This window comes from Hetaerina americana, unplaced genomic scaffold (assembly GCF_022747635.1).
Source record: "Hetaerina americana unplaced genomic scaffold, ioHetAmer1.1.p SCAF_92, whole genome shotgun sequence".
Classification (NCBI taxonomy): domain Eukaryota; kingdom Metazoa; phylum Arthropoda; class Insecta; order Odonata; family Calopterygidae; genus Hetaerina; species Hetaerina americana.
The window spans coordinates 185,693-198,735 of record NW_027287561.1 but is presented as its reverse complement, the minus strand read 5'-3'; the positions used below and the strand labels follow the sequence as shown (position 1 = coordinate 198,735).

The 13,043-nt window shown below is 40.5% G+C and overlaps 1 protein-coding gene across 3 annotated transcripts in view; it reads left to right on the top strand.

Annotated features, from left to right (window-relative positions):
• Mgtor (nuclear basket protein megator) overlaps positions 1-13,043 on the top strand; it is a 160,327-nt gene that overhangs the window by 111,184 nt on the left and 36,100 nt on the right. For 2 of the 3 annotated variants that reach the window (XM_071598243.1, XM_071598246.1), the window contains exons 26-29: positions 2,439-2,724; positions 5,277-5,531; positions 9,109-9,387; positions 11,065-11,163. In XM_071598243.1, coding sequence (XP_071454344.1) covers positions 2,439-2,724; positions 5,277-5,531; positions 9,109-9,387; positions 11,065-11,163 — 919 coding nt within the window. The remainder of the gene's footprint in view (positions 1-2,438; positions 2,725-5,276; positions 5,532-9,108; positions 9,388-11,064; positions 11,164-13,043) is intronic. The other variant, XM_071598245.1, reaches the window with a different exon arrangement.

The window sequence follows — 13,043 nt, the reverse complement described above, 5'->3', positions numbered from 1 at the left end:
TGTTGGTAGCGACCTGGTGAACTTGAAATGCAATGCTTTTGATGTAGTTGAATGTGTACACTGCTTTTAAAAGTAGAAAAATGGTTTTCTATTGTTATCCTCATCCTAAGAATATCTTCACGGTGCAAAAATAATATGCCTATGGTGGAATTTGTATGTGGATCCCTAAGATTTCTGGTCAAATGCTTTACCTAGTTAAACACCATCATAAACCAAAAGATCAGTTTGATGGGTGAGGGTAGATCTGAGAGGGGTGAGGATTGGGCTTATCACCTAGTGATAAGCCCAATGGTATGTGAAATTCACTCATCAGGGTGTTAAGGGGACCAGTTCCTTTCCCTGTGCCAACTACGGTTTCCCTTGAAGTTTTGTGTACTACCTGAGAAATAACGCAAATTGAGGAGAACTGTGGGTGCTGAAGAGGTGTCACCTGGAATTGAACGAGGGCCCTCCAAGTCAGTTACGCAGGATTCTACCCACTGAATGAGCACATGCCATTACCCATGCGCATCAGGGAAATTGCAATGGATACATCATTTGTAGCCTTCAGTTACTTCATGCTATATATTCAGCCTGAGAAATTAAGAAAAAAGTGCTCATCTACATCTTCAAAATATCACACAAACCACTGTCAGGGCATGTAGCGGGGAGTATCAGCCTGGGTTGCATGAGCTAATATGAGTTCATGCATAATACAGTAGGACATCACTTAATGGACACCTCACATTGCAAGTAATTTGAATAATGAGCAAAAATACTTATGAAATTGACTTGCTTGACTAGTGACTTCTTGCGTAATGAGTGATGAGGAGATGGGAATTCCTCGAATAATTTCGTGCTTGCTGCTACATCCTTTTCTCTCAATTATGTGCAGTGTGATCCTCATGAAACTGAGTGACCAATCATGGTGGGCTAGGCTAAGGTGAGGGATATCATCTGAACGGGCATATAACAGTGGAATTAGATAAGGGAAAATTATCTGCTCATTGATGGGTGCAACTTTTGACACAGGATCACAAACTCATCAGAATGGAAATCTCTGAAAAGTGTTTGACACATTATAAGAGCAACCAACAAGATTTTCTGCACCAGTTTGTGACCACAGATGAAAATTGGGTCCACTACTATACCCCAGATACAAAACAGCAGCAAAAGCAGTGGGAACATGTTGATTTAGCACCACCACTAAAGAAAGCAAACCATTTATAATCGGCTGGAAAAGTGATGGCTCCTTTTTTCTGGGATGCGAAAGGGATTCTGCAGATAGATTATCTTCCCACTGGACAAACAATTATTAGACAATACTATGCAAACCTCCTGGACCAACTACAGTAAAATCTACATGAAAAAGGCCAGCTTTGGCCATGAAGAAAGTCATCTTTCATCCAGACAATGCCCGCCTACACACAAGTATCATTGCCTTGGCTAACATACATGAGCTAAGATACAAATTGTTGCCAAAGTAGATAGGTATTTTGTACGCCTGAAGGAATCTAATATTTTTACAAACTGTGATGAGATAAGATAATTTGCAGGCCATGATCATGGTTAAGGATGCTTTCGAAGATGTCCTCAGGGAATTGTTTCCTCCTGACACAAGATGTTCCGAGAGGGCAGAGAGGAGGTCGATGACAAGGAATGCCATTAACACCCATCCATGACACAGTGCAACGGAAATGTCTAAAAGTGATAGGCATATAGTCAATTCCCAGCGACACCTGAGTGACAGAATTTTATCAGAGGAGTATTCTGAAAGCCACAGTGCATGGTATTCATGCAGAATGTGTCGAGCAATGAGAAAGGTGTGTGTCAAGATGGTCCTGATGATCGGAAGGGCTGCTCATGTGCCAATCTCACATGAACTCTTGGTTTGCGATGGAAGTGACCTTGGCCCCAATGTGGCACTGCCAGACATATTTTTGTTCCCAAGAATAAAAAGGAGCTTGAAAGGCAACCATTTTGGAGTTCTGGATAATGTTGAATATGCGATGACTCACGAGGTTCCTGTCGGTACGTTTCAGGAAGCCTACTGCTACTGCCATTGGTGTGTGTCGATGGACCAAAAGTGCTGTTATGACGAATTTCTGTAATTTACGCTCTGACAATACATTTTTGACCCAATTTTTTGCCCTTATTTTTGTGACAGAAAGTTTATTTCTTTACTGCAAGGTCTATGCTTGTTTTGTTCATGCTTGCTGTGATGCGTACTTGTTAATGGGAAGCTTTCAATGTACCTATTTAGTTTTTAATGAATAATGATAAGATGATGTAGAACTTTGTAAGTAAAGAAGGATTTTAATGATGAAGAACTTCATATTATAGAAGTGCGAGATTAGTTTATTCTCTCTGGTCTAACAAAATTTTATTTTTGTCAATAAATGTCTCCTTTTATTTTTAATTTGCTCGGTGTTAATGCAATTGACTCCCTAATTTTTCAGTCAAGGGCCGGTCTCAATTCCTCCCCAAATAGTGCAGCCTCAGCCAATTTCAAGTGGTATGCCAGTGGATGGTCCAATATCAGGCTCCCTCGGACCCATCAGGCAGGCAACTGTGCAACCTACTCCAGCTCCATCGGTGGCGACCGTTGGCACAATAGCGCCAACAGTTTCCGATCCCCATGAGCAAGGCATGTCACATGACGAGAGTCAGGTTGGAGTGGGGATTCCCCACCATTCCAGTGCAATGGATATGGATAGACAAGTGATGGTGGTCCATAAAAATCAGGTGAGTAATGTGCCGAAAAATGGGGAGGTCAAGTAAATAGAATGGAGCCCCTTCTTTACACTTTATTAGGGACCACCAAGAAAAAGTGTAAATTGCAGGAAAATGAGAATTTTCACTGAAACGTGCTTAATGACTGGAATGAAGGTAAAAAAGTAAGAAACGGGCATAAAGTGAAAAAGGGCAGGATTCTTAATTACCCCTCAAACAATAACTCCCTTGATTTATTTTTGTATGATGGATGAAAATAGCCAAAATGCATTAAATATCTTGGGTGCAGAAATTATTTAAAAGAAACTATGTTTCTCCTTCATTATCGGAACATAAAACAATAATGAAGGATCTCGGGGCATATGTTATTCAAGAAGTTCTCTCGGGTTTCCCACCGGGTCAGGTTGCAGTACACCGACGTTTCGAAGGCTGACTCTGCCATCATCTTCAGGGTGAAGTGAAGCCTTCGCTTCACCCTGAAGACGATGGCAGAGTCAGCCTTCGAAACATTGGTGTACTGCAACCTGACCCGGTGGGAAACCCGAGAGAACTTCTTGAATAAAATAACTAGTTACGACTCCATTATATTTCACAAAGCCAAGAAAAATTTTGCAGGTAAGAGAAAAAACACCCTGACAATGCAATTTACTGGTACCTGTGGGCCCCACTAATAAAAATATAATGTATCAATCATGTGTATTGTATGTAGTATGTATAATATATGTACTTTTTCTATAGAGGGCAAAATAAAAGTTTGGGAACAAGTTGATTGTCATGATGGTATCTGTAATAATCTGGCGACACATGTAAGATTGAAGGCTGAATAGATAAGTGAAAAATCCTAATTTGATTCTGAAACATGCAAACTGGTGGGGACATAACCCTGACCTCAACACCCCTGCTCCTGCTGTTCCATCTTCTTTAGTGGCATCGAAAGCTGCGTAAAATGTCTTCAAATTTAACATCCTACGTTGCAGTATCCTGTTGCACTTGAGTCTGAACGTGTATTGTGTTTTCCTCACTTTGAAGGTCTTGTGGGTAAATCATTCAATCATATGTGTATATTCTTACCTGCTTTTCACATGCAATAATGGAAAATGTGAAATTCATACTTAAACACCCACTTGGTGCATAATTATATATTGTGCAATATTTAAATATTCTTAGACATATGCAAGTGGAACTGGAAATATACCCTATGTTAATATGGCCTTTTGGTGACCATTTGATTCCAACCAATCAAATTTTTGCACTTTGAAGAAAATCATTTAACCAGTTATCAAATTGAATCTTGAGCCTTGGAAGTTCCTTAAGTATGAACTGTTTACATGAATGAGGGACTGTCATTCACCAAGATTTGGTGAATTAGCATGTGCCAGAGTAGCTGCTGCATTGACTAAAATGATAATTAACCTCAACATTGTAACCAGTTAGTACTTGGAGCATATGGTTGGAGTGCCCCATTGCAATTGGAGACTTGGTTCTGGATGCAAGGGATTCTGTAGTTCCTGAGATCTCTGTTTTGGGAGGAGATGGCTCTGAGTGACTCTTTGCCATGACCCCTCCCTTCCCTCCTCCCACCTGCCGCTGCAATACTATTATTCCCAACAGACCAGGTATTTGGCCGGAAGAGTGAGCAAAAGCAGACACTCTCATTAGCAATGGGTTTCAGAAGGGAGCAATTGTATGGTGGCGTCAATTCAAGGTTAGTTTGCCCATTATGTTGTTAACACTCAAACTAGGTCGCTTCTTTCCGATTTCCACTGTGGAGTGAGAATAGACACTATGCTTAATTCTCATTCTTATTCTGATGGCAAGAATCAATCCAGGAGCATGGGATTGAATAGTCCGTAGCAAATATATTACAAATAGAAAAATATGTTTTGGTTTGGTTAATTGTATCCATAGTAACTTTGTGGAATTGCTTCATATCAAAAAGAAATACACTATGTTATCCCACAGAAGAGCTTTATTGTACGACCCGGGTTTCGTCGAAGATCGACATCATCAGGTACAGAATATTCCCAGTCTAGGTTTAAATACATTTTTCAAACTCTGAGAGGGGGGGGGCTGGAGGGGGTGAGGGAGGAACGATTTTTCAAACCTCCCTCACCCCCTCCAGCCCCCCCCCTCTCACAGTTTGAAAAATGTATTTAAACCTAGACTGGGAATATTCTGTACCTGATGATGTCGATCTTCGACGAAACCCGGGTCGTACAATAAAGCTCTTCTGTGGGATAACATAGTGTATTTCTTTTTGATATGTTTTGGTTTAATAAAATTACTGGTACTACTTTCAAACCCTTATAGATTAATTTCTTTACTTTCTTACTGAAGGAAATATGAGGTCATTTATCAGTAGTTTCCTTTGATTACATTTATTGCAGGATTGATTGATAACGGTGATTTGATTTCAAGGTTGGACATTGGAATAATGTTTACTATTTCCCCTTAATATCTCTTGAAATTGCCATTAAATATATCTCGATGTTGCCATTGAATGTGAGAGTTCTCATATTCACGTATCTGGGGCCCTAAAATTAATTGATATATCTTTTCTGAAGGTGTCCGAGTCGGTGAGTGTGTCTGAGGGTCATGATCCAAGTGAAAGTCTTCAGTCTGCCCCTCCTCTTGGAATAATGTCGGGCTCGAGTGGCTCGCAGACGCAGGTGGTGGCCATGGTGAGCCCAAGACAGCAGCAAGTGGTGGAGGGAACCATGGCCACCATTGGGAGTGTCCAAGGGGTGAAGAGGTCGAGGGAGATGGCAGCGGAGGGAAGCGATGGCCCCAGTGTCCTGGTGGGTGGAACTAGGAAACAGGTGAGGGTCTCCTCGCCTATTCTCACCCATTCCTACACTTGAAGATTGCTTGCCCCAGTTCGGATGATTCATTGATTTCAGTATAATCTCAGTTGTCATGTTTTCAAAGCGCTGCAAAACTGCCTGAGCAGAACAGCAAGATTAGATTTTCAGGATAGGCAGTCTTATAAGTCAGGTTATTACATTGTATGCAGATCTTTTCGGCAAATCAGGCTCCTGAAGTTATTTTGATTTATTTATTTTCTCCTTAAAAAATGCCTGTTATGCAGGAAAGTAATAAAGAGGGGGATCGAGATGGTGCAGTGGTTATCGTACTGGCTTCCCACCCAGAGGGCCCGGGTTCAATTCCCGGTGGTGTTGAATATTTTTCAGAGGTGTCTCGATCCCTACTTGAGGTGCTTAGTGGAGGGAACTTTGAGTGTGTACACCGTCCGTCAGATGGGATGTTAAGCTGTGGACCCCTTGGCGCCTTTCGTAAGGAGTAGGCTAATGCCGACGCCGGGTTTTTCTCCACCCTTCATACTTTCCTGTCCATCCCCTATGGCGCAAATGACCTCAGCTGTCGGTCGCCTCCCCTAAATACTACTACTGGTAATAATGTGTAAAATCCTTCATTTACGTTTTTCTATGGACTCTAGAAGAAAGTGTAAAATGTAGTATATGCATATAGCAGGAACAAAAGCAATTAAGAATGTTCTTTCGTCTCATCTTTCCATTGTCAAGCAAAATAATATTTACGCTGTCAGAAAACTAAGCACGTGAGAATCTGAGCTACCTGGCTTTCGACTAGTGCTGCCATGTTGCTCAACTTAGCTGGCCCTGGCGGCAGCGTGGTAATGTCCTTGCTTGCCAACCCATGGGTCAAGGGTTGGATTCCCACCTAGGTGGGCTTTCCTGTACCTAGGGCATTGGTGTTTGTAATTGCCATCAATGTAATGTGCAGGGGTTAGAAGATGGGACGGTGAAATCTCAATCTTGCCCCTGTTAAGTCGTAAAGTAAATAAATTAGCTAAAAAAATTTTGAAGAAAATGATATAACTGTTTGATTCGACATATATTTGTTCCGATTAGACAAGTTTCAATACTTATTTTAACTATCCAGGAGCTAATTGCTGTTACATCTGTTGCATGGAGGCAGTGCACATGTTGTCAGTCACCAGTTCTTGCGGTTCCCGCGATGCATCATGTTTGGGTCAGAATCCTTTTCATTCCTCATATTTTCAACTTATGTGCGATATGACTCTCCCTCAAGTGGTCTTTCAAAAACGTTTTTGTAAAGGCTGATGTTCCGGGTACGGCACTTGAATCCGGACAAATGAAACTTTTGTTTAGAAGCAAATTCATTAAAAAAATATAAATAAAAATCCTTTCACGGACAAGTAATGGTATCTGTCAAGAGTAACATAACTCTATGTAATTACCCCCTTCAGATGCAATGACCGCCTCCAATCTTGTCCTCCTGAATTGATTGCAAGCACTCTTTTAAGACAGCACTGTCCATATTCACGAATGCTGCCATGATAGTTGGGCGTAGAGATGCGACATTAGGGTGTCTCGTCTTACTGGTAACTCTTTCGACTACGCTCCAAACATAATAGTCAAGGGGGTACAAGTCTGGGTTATTCGGGGGCCAGAACTCCTTTGACAAGAACATGTCAATGACGTTATCTGAGAGCCAGTTTTGGACTAAATGACTCGTATGAGCTGGTGCACCGTCCTGTTGGAAGACATATTGTCTCCCCGAGGCAACAGTTACCAGCGGTGGTTTCACGATATTCTTCAAAATTTGCAGATAGACTTCTTTTGTGATAGTTTGTCCCTTTTGAAAGAAATGTGGCAAACCCTTACTGGAGACAACACTAGCCGGAAATTTTGTTCAAGCCACAATCGGGATGTCCTCAGGGTTGTGGATGGGCCAGCGATCATTTTTCCGGTTGATCTTTGCTTCAACAGAGAAAATTTTATCATCAGAAAAGAATCTGATTCGCCCTGCAGCTTCATATTTTAGAGAACACAATAGCAGGTGGCAGCGAGCAATCCACCTTGTTGAGGTAGCCTCAAACAGCATGTGTCATACCTTTATGGTGTACAACTTGTATCTTAGGTCTTCTTCTGCCATCCGACGCATTGTTTGCTTGCTAACATTATATTCTGACACCAATTTCCTCAGCGATCGCCCGGGTCCTCTCAAATCAGTGCCTGAGTCTTCTTGATGACTGCTGCATTTCGGGACATGCGTTTCCTCGAATGAGATTTCCTCACCGGGTTAGTGAAACTTCCCCCAGACTTCTCCCAAGCGTATGCTTAGCCACAATGCCATAAACAGTTGATTTGGGGTACCAGAAGAATCGAACTATTTTGAAATATAATACCCAGCAGGAACACTTTCGATAGTTAAGGCTCTTCGATTGTACTTCGCACTTGTACGTAACATCTTGGCTATTTTGAGGTTATGATTGTTTACTAGATGCCTATAGCTTTCAAGAACGCCAGTCATGACCTTCAGTAGAACTATGATATAGTGGGAAATCCAAATTGAAATTTGTCCGGAGATATGCGCTGAACCCTGTATATGAGTTACTGCTAGAGAATGTCAAAACAACGTCAAGACTCATTTAAATTCATTGGCGGCAACATTTTATGAAAATGGTATTGTAAAGCTTGTCCACAGGAACAAAAAATTCCTCAATTGTCAAAAAGTAACTATTTAACTTTTAATAATAACTAATAATTATATAACTTTATTTATATATATATAACTTCATTTATATATATAACTTTATTTATATATTATAACTTTAATTATAACTTTTAATAATAAAATAATTATGTAATGTTCACTTTTTTTTATGGCCCATCGGAGGTTGAAAAAAACTGCCCTCCTATGTTACTCAAGCACAAAGTGATGCAAATAGCAGAAAAACTAAAGATGAAATTGTGTAAATACGGGATCCTACTAGTATTGTGAGGATAGGTAATGGTATAGGACAGGGTAAAAACTGTTAGAAATCATATATTCAAATGATGCAAGTATGGGATTTGGCTCTAGTTGTGTTGGACTCCAATTTGGACCAGAACGATGAAATAAATCCAATGTCTGTACTAGGTAGCTTTTCGTTTTATTTCTTCTAATATTCCCACAGTATTTTTTTAAATTGTGGTTGCTCATGAAAAACCAGATATAATAATACTTACAAAAACAAAGAAGCAAAACAATCCTAATATCCATTCTTCGGAGGGTCTTTCTTCAAGAAATTGTATCATTATATATTGAAGTCCCAAAATTACCAGCTTCGACTGTTTTATTTCGGTGTATTCATATATTTTTATTTCTTCTTGTTATTTAATAATGGTGAGATATGAGGTCACACAAAAACAAAAAAATGTATGCATACATACATATGAGATATGGTTAAAATTAAATTATTGCTTGTCATACCTTGACAAAAACTATTCAGTTAGATCATAAAAACAATTCTCGATTAAAAAAAGGTTTTAATCGAGATTTGAACGGTGGAAATATAGATGAGTATGAAGGAGGGAATGTTGTGAGTGATTCTCAGATGTGTGATTGCAGATAAAACGGAGTCGCATAGTTGCTGCCGAGAGTGGTGCGTCAACGTCGAGGGAGGAGCCAGAGGTGAGGGAGGCGACTTCATCGCAGCGCCCGGAGCATGAGGAGGAGGAGGATGAGATAATAGTGGTGGACTCGGATGAGGTGGAGGGGGTGGAGGAGGAGGGTTTGGGGGATGAGGAAGAGGAGGAAGAGGTGGAGGAGGAAGGAGAAGAGGATGATGTGGAGGAAGGCATGCAGCGCAGAGGCACAATGGAAGGGGACGAAGAGGACAATGAGGAGGTGGGTATCGTGCTTCTATTGCCCGGGTTGTTTGGTTCTTCCTTGGTTGATGCTCCAGCATTGCCAGTTTTGTGATGACTTACTTACCTCAGAGCAATTCTCACACACTTCATAGGCATTCCACAAATGTGTAGTTCGCTGAAGTAATCACAATGGACTGGTGTCCACATTCACTTTGTTCCTGAAATAGTGAAATTGCAAGACGATGTTCTGATAATTCTCAAGGTTGATGTTCTAGTGCATTTGATTTAATACAACGCCCAGTCTCTTAACCAGACATTGACGATTTGTGCAGTTGGCAGGTTTAATGCCTGGCTTTGCTCCCAAATACTACATGTTATTTCAGACAGTGAACCATGGGAATAATTATTGCTTGCAAGAGGTTGTAAATGTGTCCAAAATGTTTTTGAATGAAGTTAAGTGCTAGAGTCAAGCAATAATGAGATTGTGTGCTTTAACTGGGCTGGTTCTTGGAGGAAGGAGAAACACTCTACTATTGCAAAGGTGTTGCATGAAGAGGAGGTTGATTTCCAATTCACAGGATTTGAACTGAAGGTTATATCATGTACTTTTTCAGTGTGCAGGGAAAATATTCATGACTATAGCAGATATTTAGAACTGACTTTGTATTGGTGAAGGTGATATGGGTTTATAGATATCAACAGAAAAAGAAATAGCTGATTGTGTTTCAGCTGTGAAAATAGCCAATGTTCATCATTGACCAATAAAGTTCCTCCCAAAAATATGCTCCATTTGGCCGAAGTTTGAGGTCCTTTTTAATACTCAAGGCCAGCTGTAATATAGCAATGCCCATTTTATGGTTCAACCAATATTTATAACGAGAACCTAAGAATATATGGAAGAATGAAGCAATGCTATGGGGCAAATTGAGTAGCTTCAGGCGTGATGTGGTGGAAGTCAAACATAATGAATAACTGATTGAAGCACTTTTTCACTTGATATCGAGTGGACTTAGCTAGGTGCTTAGTTGGGTATTATGATAGCATACATTTTTTGTTTAATTTATTTTCAAATTTTTATTGATGCTGTTTCCATTGACAAAATGGCAAATCATTTAATAGTTACTCATCATTTTATTCTTCTTTGTCTGAATAATTTTTATGAGAAAAACAAAAGATAGTCATAAATTTCTATTGTTTTTATTTTTGAATGTATTTATATTATTGCAAAACTTTAGATTAATGCAGCAATTTAAAGGCTATCTGGATGTTAAGGAAGTTTTTAGAGGGATCATAATGTTGCAGTGGCTAGCGTACTGACTTCCCATCCAGAAAGCCTGGGTTTCAAATCCCAGAGGGGGCAGATATTTTTCAGTGGTATCCCTATCCCTACTTGAGGTGCTTTTTGGAAAGCACTTAGAATACACCGTCCGTCGGATGGGACGATTAACTGCGGACCTCATGGGGCCTTTCATTAAGAGTAGGCTAATGGTAATGCCAGGTTTCTCTCCATCCCTCAGCGTATCCCGCCAATTCCCAATGGCACAAATGACCTCAGCTGTTGGTCACCTTCCCTGAAAACTACTACTACTACTTCTAGGAAGTTTTCAGATTTATGTAAATCCCCAAATTCCTTCCTGTACTGATAATATATTAAATGTGCTTGTACATTTATATAAGTAAAATAGTTCATGATTGTAATTTTGATATTTCATAGGACATTGATGAAGTTGAAGGCAGCCAAGGTTATGATGATGATGGTGGCGATAATGGGGAAGGTTACCTCGGAGGTTACCTTGGCAGGGAGGAGGATCAGGTGAGCACTCTCAGCCTCTCCACTGAACTCTTACCATGTCATTCTGCAAATGATGAATACTTAAAGGGACTCTTACAATAATGAGGTATTCGGTGAAAATGTTTCATTCAATGCAATTAAATCATAGAAATGATAGGTAGGGTACATAACTTGACTTTACTTCAAACATGTAAAAATTAGCAAGCTAGTTGCCCAGCTGTTTGCTGACACCAGTAAAAATGATAATTATAACACCACGTATTTGAATGTGAAGCAGCAAAGTGAGAGTTTCTGTGGGAACTTCAGGGATCATCCATGAACAAAGGCAGACTACAACGTGCCCTTCTCCCTTTGGGAATTAAAGTCGGCAATCACAGATGCCCGCGACACCTCTCCAGGCATGGACGCAGTACGCAAGACCTCCTCAGGATTACTCCCGAGACTGCGTTGGTGGCGGTCCTGAATTCCTGGAGGGAGTCTTGTAGTCATACCAATTCTGAAGTTAGGCAAGGAAAAAAATGACCAGAAAAGCTACCATCCCATAGCTCTCACCAGCTGCTTGTGCAAGGCAATAGAAAGACTGGCCATCTGATTTGGTGCTAGGGGAGGCGACTCCTCTCCGATGCTCATTGTAGTTTCCGACATTACAGGTGCATGTCCAACCGTGTGGTGCAAAAGGACAACTTGATCCAGTAAGCTTATCTAATATGTCATCACTTTGTTGCTTATTCCTTCGACCTGGAGAAGGCATACGACAGGTTGTAGAGACAAAATATTTTATACTTGCACTTGTTGGGTTTTAGGGGAAATATGGCCTCTCTATTAAAAAATTTTGCCAACCACATTTCTAAAGTCAGGATAGGGAAACCTCTGTCATGATCATATGTTCAAGAGAACGGGGAACCCCAGGGCTCCGTTCTGACTGTAACCCTATTTGCTATTGCAATAAACAATGTGATGGCACCAGTGGTGGGTTGCTCTTCATCGACGATCTCGCCATTTTCTGCAGGTCGTCCAGAATTTCCATTACCTCCAGGCAAGTCGAGGTGACTGAACAAATTGGAAGACTGGGCACGTAGTAATGGGTTCTGCTTCTCTACTGAGAAAACCAAATGCGTCCACTTCCATTGACTATGTGGGCATTATGTCCTAGCAACGCTACGTATGAATGGTGGAAATATCCCCTTTGTGGAGTCCATTTGTTTCTTAGGCATGGTCGTCCTAGATTGCAGGCTCAATTGAAGAGAACATATTGAGTAGCTTCAGGCGTGATGTGGTGGAAGTCGAACATAATGAAAAACTGATCGAAGCACTTTTCCACTTGATAATATTTATTATTTTTATTTTACGACCGGGTTTCGATGCATTACATCATCATCAGCACCTGATGATGATGTTGTAATACATCGAAACCCAGTCGTAAAATAAAAAAAATTTCAAGTGGAAAAGTGCTTCGATCAGTTATTCATAAAGAGAACATCTGGGTATTGAGGGAAAAGTGCTATTGAACACTAAATAATTTAAGGTTTTAAGCCACACTGCATGGATAGCAGATCTTTCTACATGCTTTTACTATACTGTGCTATGGTGCGCTCCAAATTAGATAATGGCTCTATTGTATACCCTTTGGGGAGAGAATTGTATTGAAGACCTTCGGTCAGAGTCCCCACTGCCGGGCTTCGTATGGCTATCATCGCTTTCAGGACGAGCCAAGTATTAAGCATAAATTGTGACTCAAGGGAACCACCTTTAGAAACCCGTAGAAAAATTTTGATGAGTAAATGTGCTTGTAAAGTTTCATTCGTGACTGACGATCCATGATTTAATATTATTTTTAATCCATGGTTCTTAGACTTGTTTTATAGATGGAGAAGGGCTACAAGGCCCCTTGCCATTTGTTT